This window comes from Danio aesculapii, chromosome 6, assembly GCF_903798145.1.
Source record: "Danio aesculapii chromosome 6, fDanAes4.1, whole genome shotgun sequence".
NCBI classification, from domain to species: domain Eukaryota; kingdom Metazoa; phylum Chordata; class Actinopteri; order Cypriniformes; family Danionidae; genus Danio; species Danio aesculapii.
Window position 1 is genome coordinate 57,591,156 of NC_079440.1, and position 24,944 is coordinate 57,616,099.

The 24,944-nt window shown below is 33.2% G+C and overlaps 1 protein-coding gene across 2 annotated transcripts in view; it reads left to right on the plus strand.

Annotated features, from left to right (window-relative positions):
* The window catches only part of LOC130231160 (myosin-binding protein H-like), a 61,102-nt gene extending 42,194 nt beyond the window's left edge, over positions 1–18,908 (plus strand). For both annotated transcript variants that reach the window (XM_056460600.1, XM_056460601.1), the window contains 4 exons: positions 7,811–7,997; positions 10,322–10,376; positions 16,420–16,460; positions 18,654–18,908. In XM_056460600.1, coding sequence (XP_056316575.1) covers positions 7,811–7,997; positions 10,322–10,353 — 219 coding nt within the window. In that variant the 3' untranslated portion in view covers positions 10,354–10,376; positions 16,420–16,460; positions 18,654–18,908. The remainder of the gene's footprint in view (positions 1–7,810; positions 7,998–10,321; positions 10,377–16,419; positions 16,461–18,653) is intronic.
* The last annotated feature ends 6,036 nt before the right edge of the window (positions 18,909–24,944 follow it).

Here is a 24,944-nt window from a genome sequence, read left to right on the forward strand (position 1 = left end):
CGTTTATTCGTTTATTTTATATTTGAACAGCTTTTAGCTAAATGCAAAAATGCATTTAGAAATCCTTCTATCGCATGTGTTTTTGTCATCATGTACACTACTATTTAAAAAAGATGTTTATGCTTACCAAAGTCAGAAAAATACAGTAAAAATGTGAAACACTGAGGGCTCAATTTTGACGATCCATGCACAAAGTGCAAAGCGCAGGGCGCAAAAGCATTAAGGACGTGTAAGAATCCACTTTTGCTATTTTAAGGAGGGAAAAATCCGCTTTGCGTCGTGGCACATGGTCTAACAGGGTTGAGCTTATTCTCTTAATGAGTGATAGGTGTGTTTTGAGAGTAAACCAATCAGAGTCTCATCTCCTATTCCCTTTAAGAGCCAGTTGCGCCGCTCCATAGCACATTTGCTATTTACATGACGGACTTTGTAAGTGGAAAAACTGAACACTAGAGAGAAAACAGTGAAGCAGAGCATCTGCAGCACGAGAATGAGAGATGAGCCTCCTCATTATTTACTTTCACTTTCACTCTCGTGGATAGGGAAACGTGTTGTACGCACAGACATCCATTAGCCTATACATAATTAATTTCTTTTATTAAGCACAAAGATTTGTTTCAAAACTATTTCTAAATTCAGTTCTAATTTCCAGCAGTTATATCCAAACACACATGCTGTGCCCCATATGGTCTAAAACCTGACAGGTGGGCAAGTCTAAGCTTGTTTTTAATAAAACAAATATAAATATGAATATAATAAATACTACTGCTAATAATAATAACATAATACAAAAGCAAATTGTTATGAATAAACTGAAAAAGCCTCCCGAGATGAAGGCATGAAGGCAGTGGTTTTTATATTTATGTAGGCTAGAAAATAATTTGTTTTGTAATATTTTAATCCTTTATATTTATATCCTATATATATATCCTTATTATGCCCTATATATATATATATATATATATATATATATATATATATATATATATATATATATATATATATATATATATATATATATCCTTAATATGTTCTATATTTATTCTTAATATTTTAATTATTTTTCATATGTAAAGATATTTGCGTATTGCTGTACATCCTGTGTGTATTAAGCAATGTGTAAGCGAAGTGCACAACTAACGCGCTCTGCGCTGGACAATAGACCAGCTTTGTTCTGGTCTATAGAACAGTCTATTATAGTTTCTCAAAATAGCCATAACATGCCTCCTTTTTTAGATCAGAACGCCTATGGGTGCACATATAAGCGCAAATGCATTTGCTATTTAAACAGCGTGCTGCAAAACGTCAAAACGAGTCTTGCGCCAAGCTGAAACTAGCAAACAACCATTGCGTCGCGCCTTGCACCGGGTGTATGATAGGGCCCTTAGTTTTCAACTTGAATATACTTTACAATTCAGTTTATTCCTGTGGTATCAAAGGTTTAAGTAATTTCGGCATCTGTTGCAGCATCGCTGCGTAAAACATATGAGAAATGTTTTTGCGACATGAAATAGAGACTAAGCTGAAGGCAATTTTGGCATCTAAATAACACAGTGCTTCAAAATACGCCAGGCGCAAGCGTAAGTCAAACACTTCCGTCCAGCGTGTGTTTACATTGAAAAGCAATAGAAAAGTACACTGTAAAACCCAATAGTCAACTTTATCATATCAAATGAGTGGAGTTAACTCAAAATGTACTGAAAGTTAATTCTACTCATTTGAAAAAGAGTTTTGAACTCAGTGTTGAAGGTAACGAGTTAATTAAATACCTCATTACTTCAACTTCATTCATTCATTCGATTTATTTTCGGCTTAGTCCCGTTAGTAATCTGAGGTTGCCACAGCGGAATGAACCACCAACTTATCCAGCACATGTTTTACGCAGCGGATACCCTTCCAGCTGCAACCCATCACTGGGAGACATCCATACACACTCATCCACACACATGCACTACGGATTTAGTTGTATTTAGCTTATTCAATTCACCTGTACAGCCTGTCTTTGGATTTGTGGGGGAAACCGTAGCACCCGGAGGAAACCCACGCCAACGCAGGGAGAACATGCAAACTCCACACAGAAATGCAGCTGACCCAGTCGGAGCTCAAACCAGCGACCTTCTTGCTGTGAGGCGATTGTGCCACCCACTGCGCCACCGTGCTGCTCCTACTTCAGTTTAATTGGAGTAAGTCCACAGTACTCATACAGATTAGTATTTTAACTCAAACTCATTGGGTTTTACAGTACTCCGTTGGTTTGAGTTCTGTTCATTTATTAGGTTTTACTTCATTTACTCAAATGGATTAAGTTCACAGTACTCATTAGGACTAGTTTTTGAACTTAAATGGTTTGTTTCAATCGGTTTCCTCAAATGGTTTGAGTTACCTTAACATTTTAGTTTTTACAGTGTAGTGCTTTGAGGAGGAAATACGCATTCTTTGTGAACAGCCCCTTACAGTGGTCTTATGGTATTCGTGTGTTAGTGTAATGTATGGTGAGCTCATAAAGCAACACAGAATATATATTATTGTGTGATATTGTTATTAGATTAGATTAGATTAGATTCAACTTTATTGTCATTACACATGTACAAGTACAAGGCAACGAAATGCAGTTCGGTCTAACCAGCAGTGCAATAGCAGCAAGTGCAGGATACAGGTATAAGTTATAAAGTGCAGTTATAGAAAAACTATGGTAATATTTACAGATGGAAGTACTATGAACATTATATACAGGTTGTATTAGCTACTGTATGAACAGATTTACAATAAATGAACATATGTACAGGGTGCTATTAATAATCAGAAGTGTGCAGATAAACATAATTACAAATGTCCATGTGCAGTGGGTATGTCCAGTTCAAATAAATGAATTAGTGCAATGAATATGAATATGTGCAAACTTTAAATGTGCAAATGTTAAATAGTGCAGTGATTGTGAGGAGTATAAGTTAGAGGAGTGTGGGGGGTGTATTGGGGGGGGCAAACGAGTCAGTGAGGGGCAGAGTTCAAAAGGGAGACAGCTCTGGGGAAAAAGCTGTTCCTCAGTCTGCTGGTTTTTGTCCGGGGGAGCCTGAAGCGCCTGCCGGAAGGCAGGAGAGAAAACAGTCTGTGAGCAGGGTGAGAGGTGTCCTTAAGAATACTGCGTGCTCGGCGCAGACAGTGTTTCTTCTGGATGTCCTCTATGGCTGGCAGTTTTCACCACCCGCTGCAGTGCCTTACGCTCAGCAACAGAGCAGCTTCCATACCAGACTGTGACGCAGTTGGTCAGGATGCTTTCTATTGTGCAGCGGTAGAAGTTCACCAAGACGGCTGATGAAAGCTGGTTTTTCTTTAGTTGCCTCAAGAAGAATAGGCGCTGGTGAGCCTTCTTGACCAGGCTGGAGGTGTTGGTGGTCCAGGAAAGGTCCTTTGAGATGTGGGTCCCCAGGAACTTGAAGGATGAGACAGGCTTATATATAATTGCAAGCAATGCTAAATTTTAGCGTGCATTTGTAGGAAGTATTGATCTATCTCTCTGAATCTGAAGGTGGTATTTAAAAAACACTGTGGTGGGGACTTAAAGACCATTTAAAAAGTAAAACAAATCTGCAAGATACACTTTCAGTAGATAGTCTGGAGGTTTATAATGCTTACTTTTCATGCTAACGTTGTTAAACACTTGTTTTATTTAATTATTCATTCTTAAAAGCGGTCTCATGCATTTCTTATTATGCATGTAGAAAGATTTGATCATCACAACACCTGTTGCACTACTGTTACTTTTTATTTCTGTATAACCCCCTCCAGTTCTAGCTGTTATAACTATTTAATCATAATGAATCCACCAGCCTTATGCTAATGTTAAATGAATGCAGAGATGGTGCTGATGGGTTATGTGCATGAATCAATCCATCAAGAGCTGTTGACCAGTCTGGATTTGAGCGAGCGAGCAGTGAAGTGTAGGAATCCAGCACTAGCATACCAGCACAGATAGTGCAACTCCTGGTGGGAAAGATAACTAGACGGGGGACAGCGTGAGCGGGATAAGTGGGATTCCTGCATCACTATGAAGGGATGAGCTTCCAAACACTGATATGCGGGGAGGCCATGACAGTGAAAGTGTGCATAGCAAAGAGCAGCATCCAGACTTAACACTCACCAAGGGCCAGTAAAAATGGCTTTGGTGAGTGAATGGAGCAATACGACGTTATGTTCATGAAATTTCAGCACTGTACAATACTATTAAACTATTTGACAGGTTGTTTTGCTTACCAATTCTGAACAATAAAATAAAAATCTGTAAAATCTTTTTTTACAATTTATTTATTTTCAATGCAATGCGATTATATAGGCGACACGGTGGCTCAGTGGTTAGCACTGTCGCCTCACAGCAAGAAGGTCGCTGGTTTGAGTCCCAGCTGGGTCAGTAGGCATTTCAGTGTGGAGTTTTCATGTTCTCCCCATGTTAGCGTGGGTTTCCACTGGGTGCTCCGGTTTCCCCCACAGTCCAAACACATGCGCTATTCACCTTATTCTTCGTGTACAACCAGGCGCAGTCTCATTCGCTTTTCAGGCGTTATAAACAGCTCGTTCTGCTGCTTGATTCTTATTTCATTCTGCTTTGTCTGTATAAACATGCAAACGTTTGTTTGTAGAGCAAGTAGTTTGACTGTTTTCTATGGTTTACTATTCCTAGTCATTTCTCCCATAGGCAGCTGAATCGGAAGTTCTAAAACAATCACACGAGCGCACTGAAGAATAAGGTCAATAGGTGAATTAGATTAACTAAATTGGCCATAGTGTACATACAGTATGTGTGTGAATGAGTGTGTATGGATTCCCAGTACTGGGTTGCAGTACTTGAAGTTGTACCTGGAAGGGCATCCACTGTGTAAAACATATTCTGGATAAGCTGGCGGTACATTCCACTGTGGCGACCCCTGATGAATAAAGAGACTAAGCCGAAGGAAAATGAATGAATGAATGATATATATTCTAATAATGCTCTTAATTTTTAAATAATTAAATGATAAATAACTTACCAAAAACTATAACAGGGTTATTGATTTGAAATTTTTACATTTATTTGACAGGTTTGTAAAATTTTGCTTTAAGAAAAACAATGAGTTATTTATTTTAACTCTATATGAAATGTGCGTTTAGAAATCTTTCTATGTGGCTAAAAGACAGAAGTCTTTTTTTTCCTTTTGCTTTGTTTGAGAAACTCTTATATTTACCAAATTTTCAACAATACAGTAAAAACAATTTATAAAAAAAAACAATGCAGCTTTATTTGAATATATTTAATAATGTAAATTATTCCTGTGCAGTTAAAGGTTTATACACACACACACACACGCACACACACACACACACACACACACACACACACACACACACACACACACACACACACACACACACACATACATACATACATACATACATACATGCATACATACATACATGCATACATACATACATGCATACATACATACATACATACATACATACATACATATACAGTGGAAGTTAGGCCCCCTGAATTATTAGCTCCCCTGTTTATTTTTCCCCAAATTTCTGTTTAACGGAGATTTTTTTCAACACATTTCTAAACATAACAGTTTTAATAACTTATCATCTAATAACTGATTTATTTTATCTTTGTCATGATGACAGTAAATAATATTTGACTAGATATTTTACAAGACACTTCTATACAGCTTAAAGTGACATTTAAAGGCTTAACTAGGTTAATTAGGTTAACTAGGCAGGTTAGAGTAATTAGGCAAGTTATTGTATAACGATGGTTTGTTCTGTAGACATTTGAAAAATATATAGCTTAAAGGGGCGAATAATTTTGACCTTAAAATGGTTAATAAAAAATTAAAAACTGCTTTTATTCTAGCCGAAATAAAACAAAAAGACTTTCTCCAGAAGAAAAAATATTATCAGACATACTGTGAAAATTTCCTTGCGCTGTTAAACATCATTTGGGAAATATTTTAAAAAGAACAAAAAATTAAAGGGGGGTTAATAATTATGACTTCAACTGTATAAACATATTGCATTCTAACAGTATTCTAAAATACAGATTCTAATAAATGCAACTTTAAAAAATTAAACAGGTATAATTATTCAAAACTTTGACAGGCAGTGCATATGCAGTTTTGCTTTAAGATTTTTATATATATATTCATTTATTTTATATTGGAACAGCTTTTAGCTAAATGCAATATATGCCTTTAGAAGTCTTCTGGGATGTCTGGTTTTCATATCTACATACTGTACATTTACTACACTGTAAAACCCAACAATCAACTTTATCAAATGAAATGAGTGGAGTTAACTCAAAACTGACTAAAAGTTAATTCTACTCATTTGAAAACAGTTTTGAACTCAGTGTTAAAGGTAATGAGTTAATTAAATATGTCATTACTTCAACTTACAGTAAATGGAGTAAGTTTACAAATTCCAAATTTGACAGGTGTAGATGGAAAGTTTTGCTTTGAGTTTATTTTTTATGTATTCATTTATTTATTTTATATTATCAGCTTTTATCTAAATTAGATAAAATTATGAAATTATGTAAGACTTATGCTTTCCAGTTCACAGTACTCATATAGATTAGTTGTTTAAATCAAATGGTTTGTTGAAATTGGTTTCCTCAAACAGTTTGAGTTGCCTTAACTTGCATTTTACAGTACTCAGTTGGTTTGAGTTCTCCTCATTTATTGGGTTTTACCGTGCTCAAACTGCTTCGTTTACTCAAATGCTCTGAAAAAAATGATTCAAAGATGATTCCTTGGATTTACTAAACTTTTTTACGTTAAGTGGTTGTAAACAATTTATTTGGGCTGAATTTAAACAAACAAATTAAGTTGAACATTATTCAGTTTAATTTGTTTGTTTAAATGTGTTGTTTGTAATCAGTGTTGATGAAGTTATTAGGATTAGTTTTTGAACTTAAATGGTTTGTTGCAATCAGTTTCCTCAAACAGTTTAAGTTACTTTAACTTTTTGGGGTTTTACAGTGTATTTAAAAAGATCGTTTTTTTCCTTTTACATTTTTTGAAAAACTTCTGTTTACCAAAGTCAGAAAAATACAGTAAAAACTGGAAAATTGTGAAATATTAAGTTTTATTTTATATAAGTATATGTAAAATTCAAGGTTTAAATATGTCGATTTTTTTTATTATTTTACACGCTAACGTTATTCTAAAATACAAATACTAATAAATGCAACTTCAAATACAGACTTTGCAAAAAAATACAAATAAATAAACAAGGTAATTATTCCAAATTTGAAAGGTGTTGTATATGGAAAGTTTTGCTTTGAGTTTATCTTTATTTATTTAAAAATTTAACAGCTTTTAGCTAAATGAGCAAAAAAAAACTGTTAGATTGTTTTTGTTTTTCATTTTATGAAAGACTTATGCCTCCAAAATGTCAGTAAAAACTGTAAAATTATGCAAAATTTAGTTTTCTATTTTAATATATTTTAAAATTCAATTTATTCCAGTGGTATCAAAGGTTTAAATATGTCGATTTTTCTAGAATTTTATATGTTAACAGTATTTAAAAATACAAATATTAATAAAGGCAACTTCAAAGAGAGACTTTCCAAAAAACAACACCATTTCAAATGTTTGACAGATCGTGCATGCAGGAAATTAAAACACACACACATTTTTTAGTTCACTTTCCACTTGACACTGGATAAAAAAGCATTTTTAAATAACACTGTTGATCATTGTGAGAAATGGCTCATTCATAGCATCTTCATCCATGTATTGTGGTACATAATACAATTTTTCTGCCCTGTTTGCAGCCCAAGATCGAGTGGTTGAAGAATCAGATGATTATTGGTGACGACCCCAAGTTCAGGCAGATCAACAACCAGGGCATCTGCTCTCTAGAGATCCGCAAACCTGGCAACTTTGACGGCGGCGTCTATAGCTGCAGGGCCAAGAACGAGCACGGAGAGGCTGTGGTCACCTGCAAACTGGAGGTCAAACGTAAGTACATTAATAACATATGCTTTTGGCCTTTCTAAATCATGTGAATCAGTATTTCAGCTCATCATAAGTACAGAATTATTAGCCCTCCAGTTAAATTAAAACTTTTTATATCTTTTTTCCCCAATTTCTGTTTAATGGAAATCAGATTTTTTCAGCACATTTATAAACATAATAGTTTGTTCTTTAAATATTGAAAAAAATGCTTAATGGGGCTAATAATATTGAAAAATATTGGATTAAATTTAAAAACGGTGTTTATTTCATCCAAAATAAATCAGTTAAGGCTTGCCTTTCATTCATTCATTCATTTTCTTTTCAACTTAGTCCCTTTATTAATCTGGGGTCAGCACAGCGGAATGAACCGCCAACTTTTCCAGCATAAGTTTTACTCAGTGGATGGCCTTCCAGCACATGTCGATTTTTCTAGAATTTTATATTTTAACAATATTTAAAAGTACAAATAGTAATAAATGCAACTTCAATGAGAGACTTTCCAAAAAAAACGCTGCAAGCCATCACTGGGAAACAATTAAGGCTTTCTCTAGAAGAAAAAATATTATCTGAAATAATGAGAAAATTTACGTGCTCCATTAAATATCACTTAAAAAGTATTATATTAAATATTAATAAATATTTCATAGGAGGGCTACCAACTTTAACCTCAACTGTATGTGATAGCTTTGATCTTTATTGACAGCTCTACTCTCCTATTGTCTGTAATAACATTATTTGGTTACGCTGTATTTTAAGATGTCCTTGTTACAGGGTTAATATTAATTTAACTACTGAGCAATATTAATTAATTGCATGTATTTTTGATTTGGGTAAGCCTGAGGGTCAGGGCTAGGGTTTATTAGTCACCTCTTAGTGATTCTGTGCTCTTTGGAGGGGATGCATTTTACGGCAGGGGTGCACCTCCCGGCACAACACCGGCAAATTACCAGTAATGTTACAACTTCTCTTTCCGGAAAATTGCCGGAATGAATTTCCCAGTATTTTCAAAAAGGGCCTGTTCATACATACACCCTTTTCCCGAAGATTACCGGCAAGGGTCTGTATGTGTAAAAGGGGCAAGTATGACATCTATCGGACTTTGGATTTCGGTTGCCATACCTGACGAATAAATGTCAGTATTTGGCGTCAATATGCGGTTGGTTTTAGATGTTAGCTTAACAATGGATTTTGCTCACTTTCCAACACAACCTAAAATCAACCAATTATCAACGTCATTTGATGTTGTTAATAGACATCAAAATAACATTGTCCTTAGGCACTGGCTAGTCAATGAATTTTGGTCACCCAACATCATATAAATCTAACCTACTATTTTAGATCTTTTGACGTTGTGTGCCTGCTGGGATTCCTTTAACAATCAATTGATATGATATTGACATTTGCATTTCTGAAAATAATTTAATCATAATGCTGTAAAGCAATGGTCTCACACTCAATTCCTGGAGGGCCGCAGCTCTGCGCAGTTTAGCTCCAACCACCTCCAACTCACACCCTTTCACAGTCTCTAGTAGTCTTGAACACCTGGATCTCCTGTGTTCGATTCGGATTGGAGCAAAACAGAGCTCCAGCCCTCCAGGAATCCAGTTTGAGACCTATGCTGTAAAGAGTGTGTTGAATCATAAAACCTTGTTGACATAAATGCCATATGGTTTATATTTAGCAAGATAAATATGTTAAACGTTGATCCTGTCAGATGATCTCCGGTGTGTTATAAACAGGCGTGTATGATTGGGATCGTTTCTACGCCAAGTCATCAAATGAAGCGTCAGTTTATGGACGTCTAATATGAGCGTAATCCCAGCTAAGCTGCGTTTATACAAATGCCTGACCCCATCTTTGTCTGTTCTTACGCTCCTCGAGTTATCACTCCACATGTGTCCTCACCATCAGATCTATTTATTGCTATTGAATAATAGAAAAAACAACAGTCTATAGCGATCGATGATTGGCTTCTGTACTTGTAGGCTAGTATGGCTTCATTCGCCATGTTGACTGTTACACTTTTCCCCATTCATAACCATACGAGTGACATGTCTTGTGTATTCTGTATAGTCTTTGACATTATAGAAAGCTACAGTATTGGGTGATTTGTTTACATTGCTGTTGTTACTGTAGCAAATAAAATCACCACATCAGATTCATTCAATTAATTTATTTTAGTATGATTTAAACACATTATACAGTAGTAGTTACCATGAATTACTATAGTATATTTATAGAACTCTCACATTCATGTTTGTTCGGCTGCTAAAATCAGTTTCGAAAGCTTGTGTTTTGAAGCGTGTTCTGCTTTTCTTTGTCAACAGAGCCTGTGATTGCTGATGCTGATAAGAAATAAGTTGGACACCCACATTCATGCAGGTCAGTCTCTATTTATAGATGTGTTCAGGGGTGTAAAGCACCACAGTATTGCAGTACTCCAACACCATTCCACATATTGATGGAAACGCATGCTTTTATTCATCAAGGACACTTTAAAGTGATCAAAAGCAATTCAGTTTTAAAAATAAATGCAGTTTTGTTCAGCAAAGAATGCTGCATCAGTAATGTGATGCATTTCGTAAGTATATGATACTATTTAAGATCGACATTGTTGTTTTTACAGTCTTAGTGAGCATAAAAAATGATAATAATTAATTATAAATATTGCTGTAATTTTTTATTAATTAATTTGTGTTCATTTATTAGTTTAGTTTATTAGTTGATAAAGCAGATTTCCAAAACAACACAAGTTGCAGCCAAAGTAAAACTAGTAATAAAAACAGAATATGTAAAAATATTAATTCATGTAAATTAATAAAGGTGCGTTTATTCACTGATATCCACAAAACACTCACTTTAATGATCAACTTTTGCAGAGAAACTAATACTAAGAGTTTATTTTGTAAAGGTATAAGAAGTTTAATAATATAATGTATCTTTATTTGTATTTTTTTGACATTTGAGACTTTGGTAATGCCAAAAATAAATCAACACAACACTTATATTCTGACTTGAGTTACTTTTAGACCTCTAGAAAACAGCATTGAGAATATGAAGCATTTTTCTGCACAATTTGATTGGATGGGAATTGCAGGACTGATTATTCTACTTAGCTATAAGTAAAATAATCATATTAAGTAGCCAAAAATAAGCATATACAGTAGTGACTGCAGGTTGAAGGTAAATGGTATACTAATAAGTACTGATACAGCTCTAACAATGTACTCAAGTAAAGTAAAATTACACAATTTTATAACAATTTAGTAAAGTAAACTGCAAAAATGAATCATCTAAATACAAAAATAAATGTCTGATTTAAGAAGATACAGACTAAAAACAAGTCAAAAGATCCACCAGTGCAGTAAGATAATTGTGTACGATTTCATGAAGTAAGAAAACTTGCCTTTAGTAAAAATATAAATGTTAAGTATTATAACACTTACTCCAAGCAGCATATTTAGTCTAATTCTCTTAAAACTAGCTTGTTAATTGCTTTTTTAATAGTTTGCTTTTCTTATTTTGTGAGAAACGGTCTTAACTTGAGTTACTAAACAGAATTCCTCCTCATTTAAGAATTGTTCTGATCTATTCTGTCCTAAAATGAGCTAAAGGAGTTGAACATTAACATTTACAGTCTTGGTGAGCATAAAAAATTATAATAATTAATAATAAATATTGCTGTTATTTATAATTAATTAATTTGCATTCATTTATTAGTTTAGTTTATTAATTGATAGCTTTATCAATTAGTAAACTAAACTAATAAATGAATGCAAATTTCAAAAACAACACAAGTTGCAACCAAAATAAAGCCGGTAATTAAATCAGAATATGTAAAAATATTAAAATGCATTATTTTATGTAAATTAATAAAGGTGCGTTTATTCACTAATATCCACAAAACACTCACTTTAATGATCTTTTGCAAAGAAAATAATACTAAGAGTTTATTTTGTAACGGTATAAGATGTTTAATAATAGAATGTATCTTTATAAATATTTTTTTCGACATTTGAGACTTTGGTAATGCCAAAAATTATCAACACAACACTTATATTCTGACTTGAGTTACTTTTAGACCTCTAGAAGTCCATATTTTTTATGACAAAAGAAACAGCGTTGAGAATATGAAGCATTTTTTATGCACAATTTGACTGGACAGGAATTGCAGGACTGTTTATTCTACTTAGCCAATCACTGTAGACAGAAAGAATAAACATATACTGCAATGACAGCAGGTTGCATGTAAATAGCACAATAAAAGGTAGATACAGCACTAAAAATCTACCCAAGTTAAAGCACACATTTTTTAAACTAATAAAATAAACTGCAAAAAATAATCATCTAATACCAAAATCAAAATAAATGTCTGATTTAAGAAGATACAGACTAAAAACAAGTCAAAGGATCCACCAGTGCAGTAAGACAATTGTGTACGATTTCTTGAAATAAGAAAACTTGCCTAGGCTTTAGTAAAGAAATAAATGTTTAGAATTTTAACACTTGTTCCAAGCAGCCTATTGAGAATATGAAGCATTTTTTATGCACAATTTGACTGGACAGGAATTGCAGGACTGATTATTCTACTTGGCCAATTACTGAAGACAAGAAAAATAAACATAAAGTAATGACTGCAGGTTGCATGTACTGTAAATAGCAGAATAAAAGGTTGCACTAAAAATCTATCCAAATAAAAGCACACATTTTTTTAACTATCATAAAATAAACTGCAAAAAATAACCATCTAAATACAAAAATTACAATAAATGTCTGATTTAAGAAGATTTAGGCTAAAAACAAGTCAAAAGATCCACCAGTGCAGTAAGATAATTGAGTACGATTTCTTGAAATAAGAAAACTTGCCTAGGCTTTAGTAAAGAAATAAAGGTTAAGTGTTATAACAGTTATTCCACGCAGCCTATTTATAGAAGTGCATATTTTCCCACAAAAGAAACAGCGTTGAGAATATGAAGCATTTTTTATCCACAATATGATTGAATGGAAATTGCAGGACTGATTATTCTACTTAGCCAATCACTGTAGACAAGTAAAAATAAACATATAAAGTAGTGACTGCAGGTTGCATGTAAATAGCACATTAGTAAGTACTGATACAGCACTAACATTCAAGTAAAATTACTCAGTTTTATAACAACTTAGTATGGTGCACTGCAAAAATTACCCATCTAAATACAAACATTAACAGAAATGACTGATTTAAGAAGATACGAACTAGAAACAAGTCAAAAGATCTGTTGTGTGTGATTTTTTTGAAATGAGAACACTTGCCTAGGCTTTAGTAATGAAATAAATGTTAAGTGTTATAATACTTAAGTAGTGTATTTAGTCTAATTCTCTTAAAACTAGCTTGTTAATTGTTTTCTAAATAGTTAGCTTTTCTTATTTTTTGTGTAAAGAGGTCTTGTGTAAAAAGAATTTCTCTTCATTTGAGAATTGTCGTTGTATATTCTGTCTTAAAATGAGCCAAAGCATTTAAACTTAAAACAAAAGTATTGAATGAATCAGGATCACACACATATACAGTTGAAGTTGAATTATTAGCCCCCCTGAAGTATTAGCCCCCCTGTTAATTTTTTTACCCAATTTCTGTTTAACGGAGAGAAGATTTTTTTCAACATATTTCTAAACATAAGAGTTTTAATAACTCATCTCTAATAACTTATTTATTTTATCTTTGCCATGATGACAGTAAATAATATTTGACTAGATATTTTTCAAGACACTTCTATACAGCTTAAAGTGACATTTAAAGGCTTAACTAGGTTAATTAGGTTAACTAGGCAGGTTAGGGTAATTAGGCAGGTTATTGTATAGCGATGGTTTGTTTTGTAGACTATCGAAAAAATATATAGCTTAAAGGGGCTAATAATATTGACCTTAAAATGGTGTTTAAAAAATTAAAAACTGCTTTTATTCTAGCCGAAATAAAACAACTAAGACTTTCTCCAGAAGAAAAAATATTATCAGACATACTGTGAAAATTTCCTTTCTCTGTTAAACATCATTTAGGAAATATTTTAAAAAGAAAAACAATTCAAAGGTGGGCTAATGATTCTGACTTCAACTGTTTATTGTCCACAACTTTTATTCAAATTAAGACTTGACAGTAGTTTAAATGCAGAATTATTACTTGTTGCTTCTCGAAATGCTGAAGATTACTGCAGCGGAATGTATTTTGTCACTAAAGAACAACTATAAGATTGAGCGTTTCTTAATGGGCCAACATAAAACATGTTATAACAGCTAAAATAAAGTCTTAAAAATTATACATGACTGGTCTTAAATTATGTCTCTCATTGCAATTAAGCTAAGTTAGCTGGTAAAATACCTCACTTTAAGCTTTATAAAAAAATAAATAATTTTAAATCAATCATAATAATCTTATTAATATCAATAATATACATTAATAAATATCATCTTAATATTGAACACTGTCAAAATTGAATGACAAAAAGTCAAGACCACAAATATTTACGTTGCTTTAACTTATTTAATAAGTTAATCAGGTTTTAACTAAATTCTTGAAATTATGTAATGTTTAACTTAATATTTTTAGTCAGATTGATGTAAGTTGAGATGACTAGAAAAGTTCATTTGATTCATTTTTTAAAAAATTAAGGCAGCAAGATGTTTTTACAGTGTATTTTTAAAACAAGATCATTACAATTGGCTAGAAACAGGGTGCGAATTACAGGGGGGTTTATACCATTGTGAAAGCATAATGCGCCAGTCAATGCTAGGAAAAATATCATTCAACAATCTGAAACTGGCAATTCTAGAGCACCGATAGACATTTTGAGTATTCACAAAACATGTTTCTTGTAAAATAGGAGTTTATATCTACATGTGGCCTAAAAAAAAAATTTGACGCATCATTTATATAGTTTGACCTTCAGTAACCTCTAAAATAGTCCCTAAAAATGACTCAAAACTCTGAAAACGTATAGCCTACATTTTATAATTAAATTAAATGCAATTCAAATACATTCATAAATTTGATTCACCGAAGCATGTATTACCAAACTACTACCAAAAAAGTTGTAACTGTAGTGGTCTCAAACTCAATTCCTGGAGGGCCACAGCTCAGCCCGCCTGATTTCACGAGAAAACGTAAGTGTTTTACGTTTTGTCAGTTTAGTGGCTAATTCGTACGAATTCGTACGAGTTCAGTCGTACGAAATTGTACGATTTTAAAAAGGAGGCGTGGCACCTAACCCCACACCTAAACCCAACCGTCATTGGGGGATGAGCAAATCGTACTAAATTCTACGAATTAGATCATACGAATTCGTACGAATTAGCCACTAAATCAAAAAGTTACGAATTGCCGTGAGATTGTGTTGGCTCAGCAGATTTTAGCTCCAACCATCTCCAACTTACACCTGCTGAAAATTCTCTAGTAGTCTTGAACACCTTGATTAGTTGGATCAGCTGTGTTTGATCAGGGTTATAGCAAAACTGTGCAGAGCTGCGGCCCTCCAGGAGTTGAGTTTGAGACCCATGCTCTAACTTCATACTTAATTACAGTAATTTGAGTATCTGAAAGAGTAAATATTTTTAATCATTACTTTAAACTACCATACTTCAAAACAATCCGTAAATTAGCAGTTTTTTGTATTTTGTGAATTAAGTTTTTTATTTTTCCTTCTTTATTGATGCTTTTGAATTGCATTATAGGCTCTTTATCCTTCATCCGACAACTTTTAACCTTGAAAAGTACAAAAAAGAGACATGATTAACATTTTTAACAGTTTAAAGTAATATATCGTCTGGGTTGGTGTTGTAAATTACGCTGCAAAAGCCTTGTAATAAACTGCCAGTACAATTTCTGTTATTTATTTCTCTATATATTATTTCTAACTACTAAAATGTCAATAAAAGTCACTTTGGTAAACTGTAGAGCTGAATTTTCAACATCAGAAGTCAACAGAGCAGAGATCAACATCCCATAATGCAATTCACAACCGTAAATAAATGGAAAACAAAAAATACAGAAACATTTTATTCTTTACAGTGTAGTTAAACTCTGTATTTTGAGTTGAGAATGTGCACCATTTAAAAGGTTTTGCTTTGGAGTGCCCAAATATATTTGCCAGTCCATCTATTTGGGTCCTTGACAAGACATCTGTCTTCCCGCTGGAGGCCTGACCTTACATGGCGGACACTAAACTGGGAGATCACTCCTCTGCGGGATGCGTCTGACCGGCGATTCCTCATAAATTAAACTCCTAACGACTCTATACGTGTGGCCTAAATTACCTCCTCCTGACTCTGCATGCTGAGCCCTCAGACAGACGTCCTGAAAACACACTGTAAAGCTGAGTTTGTTGCTGCAAGTGTTTGCACTATTTCAGGCCTCCTCACACCTGTTCCTTGTTCTTCCTCTCTGCATGCGCTTTAGTCCCAAATAAGGAGCAGAAACATGTGGGATCCTCGCAAAAGGTGAGAAAATCTTGTGTTCCTGCTCTGACATCAGTTCTGATAGGCTGGAATAGCTTAGCTGGTGTGCATGCAGCAGTGTGTGCTTATCAGTCCAGCTCTGTGTTAATAGGTTATTCTAATCGTTTTGATATATGTACATATTTATTTAGCAATCATCTTATTTGATTTTTTATTGTTTATAATAATTATTTGTTATTTTGTCTCACTATCATCGTAAAAATGTGAACGCTTATTATTATTATGATTATTATTAATAGTATTAAAAATAATAATTATTGGTTATTGTTGTTATTATTATCATTATTATTACTAATAGCAATATAATAGTAATAATAATAATAACAATAAGTATTTTTATTATTATCATTGGGGTGGCAAAGTGAGTAGTGCGTCGCACAGCAAGAAGGTCGCTGGTTTGAGCCTTGGCTGGGTCAGTCAGTTGGCATTTCAGTGTGGAGTTTACATATTCTCCCTGTGTTCGCATGGGTTTCCTCCGGGTGCTCCGGTTTCCCCACAGTCTAAACACATGAGCTATAGGTGAATTGGGTAAGATAAATTGCCCGTAGTGTGTATGTGTGGGAATGAGAGTGTATGGGTGTTTCCCAGTGATGGGTTGCATCTGGAAGGGCATCCGCTGTGTAAAACATATGCTATATAAGTTGGTGGTTCATTCCGCTGTGGCGACCCCAGATTAATAAAGGGACTAAGCCGAAAAGAAATTGAAAGAAAGATTATTATTATTATTGTTATTATTATTACTTTTATCTTTATTATTATTATTATTGTTTGATTTTTATTGTTTATAATCATTGTAATTTTGTCCCATTTTATCACTGTAAAAATATCAGATATTATTATTATTATTATTATTATTAATAAAATAATAATAATAGTAATAATAATAATAACAATAAGTATATTATTATTATTATTACTTTTATTATTATTATTTATTATTATTATTATTATTATATTTTTATAATAATTATTTGTAATTTTGTCCCACTTTATCACTGTTAAATTATTAATTATTATAATTATTTATTATTATTACTAATGGTAAAAAAGTTGTAAAAATTTATAATAATTATTGGTTATTAATATTACTACTACTAATAGTAATGTAAAATAATAATTATATTAATAACAATAATAAGTATTGGTATTTTTTTGAATTATTATTATTATAATTATAATTCTTCTTCTTCTTCTTCTTCTTCTTATTATTATTATTATTATTATTATTAATATTATTATTATTATTATTACTAGCGGGTGGCACAGTGGCTCAGTGGTTAGCACTGCCGTCTCACAGCAAGATGGTCGCTGGGCCAGTAGGCATTTCTGTATGGAGTTTGCATGTTGTCCCCGTGGTGGCGTGGGTTTCCTCCGGGTGCACCGGTTTCCCCCACAGTTTAAACACATGCGCTACTACTACTATTATTATTATTATTATTATTATTATTATTATTATTATTATTATTATTATTATTATTATTATTATTATTATTATTATTATTATTATTAATAATAATAATAATAATAATAATAAATAGAAGTATTGGTATTTTTATTATTATTATTATCAGCAACAACAACAATAATAATAATAAACAAATACTAATATTTGTAATAATGATAATAATAACAAATGTGTATTTAAGAAATTACAAAGCGATTGCAAGTGAAATATACCCCTCACACCCCCCTTACATTTTTGTACGATAAACTGTTATTAAAACTATTTAATAAATCAAATACAATATCAGTCAAGTAATATAATATATTAAAATAAATATAAAAATTACATTAAAATGACTATTTATTTAACTAAAATTAAAATAAATGAAAAATCTAAAACTACAAATATAAAACTACTAATAAAACTAATCAAAAGTTTTACTAAAATAACACTGCACTGTATCTTGATTGATTGCTTTATTGCTTGATTGATTTTTTTTTAATTTTACAAAAGTTGAGTAGAAATAATTAATAATTTATTATTAATATTATTGATATGAATATTAATCATACATTTGTTTGAAATGCATCATATATCAGAATAATTCATTAACCATTTTAATGACTTCGAGCCACTTTGTAATTAACATACTATTTATCTGATATCTCAAAAATGCATAAATCCTGTCATATTATATATATACTAATTTGACTTTTCTTTCACATTTGCAGGATTGTGAAGACGTCTTTTGCTGATGAGAAAAAAAATGTATATATGAAATAAAAATATATATAAAAATAGACATTTTCCTCCTTTTTCATGCTTTGCCTCTCAACTATAAAAAGAAAAGCAGATATATATTTATTGACATGGACGTTTGCTCATCAGCCGCGTGTGCTTTGTGTTGACTCTGTGTTTCCCTGACTGTGTCCAGTGCTGTAACAGGAGTGTTTGTTTCCATTAAACCATATAGCCTTTCACCCACATCACGACTGCTGTCCTTTATCATCATCATGTCAGAGCACTGAATGAACAGTACAGGAGATTCAACAGATCCTGGAGCAGCGGAGGAGCGGACATGCTGACATTCATCCAGAAGGAAATCATTTCTGTGATGCAAACTTTGTACACTTTCCACACTGTAAAACATATAATTAATGAACAGTTTTCATATTTTGTGATTCACAAGTGTTCATTTACGGTTGTAAATTGCATTATGGGATGTTGATCTCTGCTCTGACTACTTTTGATGTTGAAAATTCAACTCTACAGTTTAACAAAGCGACTTTTATTGACGTTTTAGTGGTTTGAAGTAATGTGTATAATAAATAATATGTAGAGATATAAGTCTGTAAAATAACATACATGTACTGGCAGGCTATTACAAGGTTTTTGTAGCGTAATATACAACACCATCCAGACAATATATCACTTTAAACTGTTAAAAATGTTAATAAAAGTCCCTTTATTAAACGTTTTAAGTTTAAACGTTGTTGGAAGAAAGATTAAGATCCCATAATGCAATTCAAAAGCATCAATAAACAAGGAAAAATGTTTAGAAATTAAGACATGAATCACAAAGTATGCAAAACTAATTTGCGGATATTTTTATAGTGTAGTTTACTACAGTAAACTGGTGTATTGTAGTATAGTACGTCCCAGTGTTTCCCAACCCTGTTCCTGGAGGCACACCAACAGTACATATTTTGGATGTCTCGCTTTTCTGACCCATTAACTTCAGGTGTTGGAGTCTCTTCTGATGTTATGATAAGTTGATTCAGGTGTGTTTGATTAGGGAGAGGTTGAAAATGTGTACTGTTGGTGTGCCTTCGGGAACAGGGTAGGGAAACACTGGTAAATCCTATAGTTAAAAAGAAAGCATAGTACAGTATTGGATTATCTGTTTATAATAATATAGTTGTATTCAGGGATGGGCAAAAATACATTGAAATGTGTTTTAAAATAAAATACCAAATACATCCATTTTACATGTCTCAAAATAAACTACAAATTACAGCAGCAGGAACAAGTATCAAAATAAAATACTGTATTTTGAAAATACTTTTACATGGGAGTATAATGTTTCTTCTCCAACATCTCAATAGGTATATTCAATCAATCACTTCACCATGAAACTGATTTAGTGACGTAAACAATGTTTGATAGCAACAGCATTTCTCTGAGGAAGTTTAAGTCAGCTTCTCTGCTCCTTATTCACCTCTACTTAGCATGTAGATATTCATAAAAAATGTAACGTGTTTCTTTTTGATTTTAGGATAGATTTAGTACAAATTTAATACAGAAAGCCCTGTCTCGAAGATGTTTATTCACTCTAAAAACCATTTAATGTTGATAATGAGTTGGAATATAGTACTTTATCTCTTGTGAAAACTGCCACCATCTCTTAAAAGTCTTGTATTTCAATTTTTTCCAACTGAAATCTTCCATACTCAATGTAAAATCAGGATTTCTGAAAACTACTAAAATCTCCACTTTTAGTCATTTCAATAAATCATGGTTATTTTATTTATTTATTTATTTGGCTATTGTACTCTTCGATACACTATATAAAACATTATATCTTTGAAAATAAAAATCTGTTTTTGGTGCCTGAGTTGGGAGTTTTTGACCTGTCTGTAGACTGGAGTATTATTAAATATGTTTCGTGTCATACTGATTAACTGTAATAAAGTTTGTAATTAACTATATAGAGCACCTGCAGATCAGCTAATGGCATTTGAAACAGCCAACAAAGTATTGTAGGTATCGCCACTGTAGGACTTCATGTTGTTTGTCTTATTTTCCTCTCTTATTTTGACTTGCTCCCGAATCTACCCCTGCTATTTGTCTGTTATTTCTTTGTATGTGATGCATAATTTCCATCCATACTCTAAGCCAGGGGTCACCAAACTTGTTCCTGGAGGGCTGTTGTCCTGCAGATTTTTGCTCCAACCCTAATCAAACACAACTGAACGAGCTAATTGAGGTCTTTGGTATACTTGAAACACCGAGCCAGGTGTGTTGAGGCAAGTTGGTGCTAAACCCTGCAGGGATACCGGCCCTCCAGGAACAAGATTGGTGACCCCTGCTCTAAGCATTGATAAACTTCCTCAATATTCCTCAATTTCTAGTCTGAGCTCAAGCTTTGGCAAATAACTGAGAAAGCACCAATGTACTCTGTAGACTTCTTACAAAGTATTTTACACCGTTTTAAAAATACAAAAATACAAGACACTAAAGTATGTTGATACAAAATATTGAACCATTTTCATCAACCCAATCAAATACAAATTACAAAATACTATTTTGTATTTAAAATATGTATTTGAAATACATGTATCATAAATACTGCCCATCCCTGGTTGTATTATCATGGCACCTATAGAATTAACACAACAGATTAATTCAAAATACTTTACTATAGTATGATTCACAAACACTAAAATATTTACTAAAAATTTCTATAGTACTGTAGTCATGTGCACTCTCAGAAATAAAGCTACAGGAGCTGTCACTAAGGATACATATTTGTACCCAAATAGTCCACAGTGGTACCTAGAAGGTGCATATTAGTACCTAAAAGTACCTTTGAGGTACCATAATGGACCCTTCAGGAACAAATATGTACCTTTTCAAAAGGTACTGCCCCAGTGACAGCTCCTGTACCTTTCTTTCTGATAGTGTGAGGTGTACCAAAAAAAACACTATGAAAATAATTTTTGTAGTGCTGTTCTTTGATTGAGAGTATGCAGTGCTGAAACTATTTACTTGATGTTTACACAAAGAACTTAAGAAGTGCGAATACTAAAGTGAACACTTTTATAACTACAGACCTACCTGTCCACATTGTTTTTGACATGACATTTGACAATTATTCAATTCACAGCAATTAAGTGATTACTATTCAAGTCAATATATTTTTATATGAGGAAAAAAACACCAAAAGATACAATAAAAAATAGTTTGCAATATGTGCAGTGTGTGTGATCTAAACAGTAGGTGGCAGCACATTTACTGTTTTCACCTCTGAATTTACTGCAGTCAGTCAGTCAGCTTTATAAACAAGCAGACCTAAACTCAGCACATTTACAACGAAACAAAGGAGACGAAATACTCTGGCTCTGCTCCAAACCCTAGTGCACTTCACTGCAGTCTACATTGGCAGCACAGCTCATTTAGGCCTAGCTAAAAGCCAAATCCTAGTGCACTTCACTGCAGTCTACATAGGTAGCACAGCTCATTCCAGCGTATAGTTTAAGCTTAAATACGGCTAACAAGCGTTAAAGATGCAACATACCAAATATTTTGAATTCATTGATATCCCAAGTGAGGTTTAATAATATTGTGAACAGATTATGATGCCTTAATATACCTCATTAATGCAGCTCGTTCGGTTTTTGGGACAGAATCTTGTTCGCTTTCAGTCGTGGACATTACAGCGGCTCCCTCTGCTGACCATGTCCAGAACATTTCTAAATTAAAACCAAATAAATTTAAGTTCAAGCTGTTGAACATTGTATGTAAACCTTTGTAACATTATGTTATGTTATGATGTTATACAGTTAGCCTGAATATTTTAAATATACAACATATGTTTAAATACTAAATATTCTAGCATTTTGAAAGCTGTTTTTTCTGTCCACATTATAATTTTAGTACACTCTAAAACAGGAGTTGCCCAAACTTTTTCTTACAAAAACCAAACTTGATTGAGGGCGGTGGGCCGAAGGTAATTATACCATACTCTATACGCTTATTTCACGCGGTCGCCATTTTAAAGAACCAAGGCGAGGCTGCGGTGGGAAGAAACCCGGAGGTATAGGACCAGCATTGTAAACATTGCAGTAACATGCTGTGGACTATAAACCTCCAGCTGTTGCTGCGATTTCAAAATGCAGAAATGGTGTAAACATCACTTTAATATCTTTCAGTAAGTTTAATTTAAACAATTAAAAGCAATTTAGCATCAAACAACATCACAACCCTGCTGAAAAATCCATCTTAAACCAGCCTAGGCTGGTTGGCTGGTTTTAGAGGGGTTTTGGCCATTTCCAGGCTGGTTTCCAGCCATTTCCAGCCTGGTTTAAGCTGCACATAGCTGGTTTTGGCTGGTCATTTTCCAGCCTGACTAGCTAAGACCAGGCTGGAAATGGCTGGAAACCAGCCTGGGTCACCTCACAGCAAGAAGGTCGCTGGTTAGGGCTGGGTCAGTTGGCGTTTCTGTGTGGAGTTTGCATGTTCTCCCTGCGTTCGCATGGGTTGCTCCAGTTTCCCCCACAGTCCAAACACATGCGGTACAGGTGAATTGGGAAGATGAAATTGTCAGTGTATGTGTGTGTGAATGAGTGTGTATGGATTTTTCCCAGAGATGGGTTGCGACTTGAAGGGCATCCACTGCGTAAAATATGTGCTGGATACGTTGGCGGTTCATTCCGCTGTGGCGACCCCAGATTAATAAAGGGACTAAAGGAAAAAGAAAATGAATGAATGAATAATTTATAAATAATAATACATTCTATTCATTATATAGGATCACTTCTGATCAAATTTACTGAGCCTTTTCTGAAAGAAAATATCAATTTATTCCAAAAGACCCAAGTGCACATGTATATTTTCCCCAATGCGACATGTTTATTGAGTTGATTTAGTCAGTTTAAAGAACATACAGCGTTACAGCAGATTGAAAAGGCCTTCAGAAAGCCTCAATCACCTCACTTGCTTTACTTCAAAGCCCACACCAGCACTTGACTTCTTCAGTACACACTGAACCTTCTGCAGACGCTGAGATGCTCAAAACTTTGATTGAATCTGAAGCTCAGTTCATCTGTGGATTGAGTTTGCAGGCTGCAGGTCACCGGCTCAACAAAATCACAATCTGAGCCCTCAATCTGAAATCTCCTCCAGAAACCCTGCTGCTGTGGAGAAAAACAACAAGACTGACTTTGAGGTTTAATGCATCATATATATGAAATTCCTTACATTATTTTGGCAAAATAAGTTGCTACTGAGAGGTAGCATGATGGCTAAGTGGTTAGCACTGTTACCTCACAGCAAAAAGGTCACTGCTGAAATGAGAGCTGGGCCAGTTGGCATTTCAGTGTGGAGTTTGCTTGTTCTCCCCTTGTTGGTGTGGGTTTCCTCTGGGTGCTCCAGTTTCCCCCACAGTCCAAACACATGCACTATAGGTGAATTGGGTAAACAAAAACTGGCCGTAGTGAATGAATGTGTCTGTGAATGAGAGCGTGTATGAGTGTTTCCCAATACTGGGTTGTGGCTGGAAGTGCACCCACTGTGTAAAACAGAAGCTGGAATTGTTGGCGGTTCACTCCACTGTGGCGACCTCTGAAAAATAAGGCAAAAGGAAACCAAAGGAAAATGAATGAATGCAGTTGTTAATGACATGGCCTGACCATATGCCTTTTTTACTATTTTTATTATTATTTTTTAAAGTAAAATAGTTAGTGGTTGTCTTTAAGGAGCATCAAATTAACGTTTAAACTTTTAAATACATGCAACTGATTTAAAACAGCTTGTATAACATAAAAATAATTGTGAGACATGATTAACTTAAGTTTATAATTAAAAAAAAAACCTTCTATTTTTTTCTAGTGTATTATTAATATTTGAACTATTTTTAATTTAACAAAATAATAATAGTAAAAATAATAATAATAAGACTAGTAATAATTTTATAGTAAATAATTGGTTTTATATTTATTTTACAATTATCTTAATTCGTTTTAATTTAACGAGTTATTACTATTATTACTATTATTAATACTGGTATTATTATTATTATTAATATTAATATAATGATAATAATAATATAGATATTTTTATTATTTGTTTTATAATAATAATAATAATAATAATAATAATAATAATAGTTTTTAAAGTAAATAATTGGTTTTATTTTACAATTATCTTAATTCATTTTAATTTAACAAGTTATTACTATTATCACTATTATTAATACTGTTATTATTATTATTAATAATAATAATAGTAATAATAAATAATAA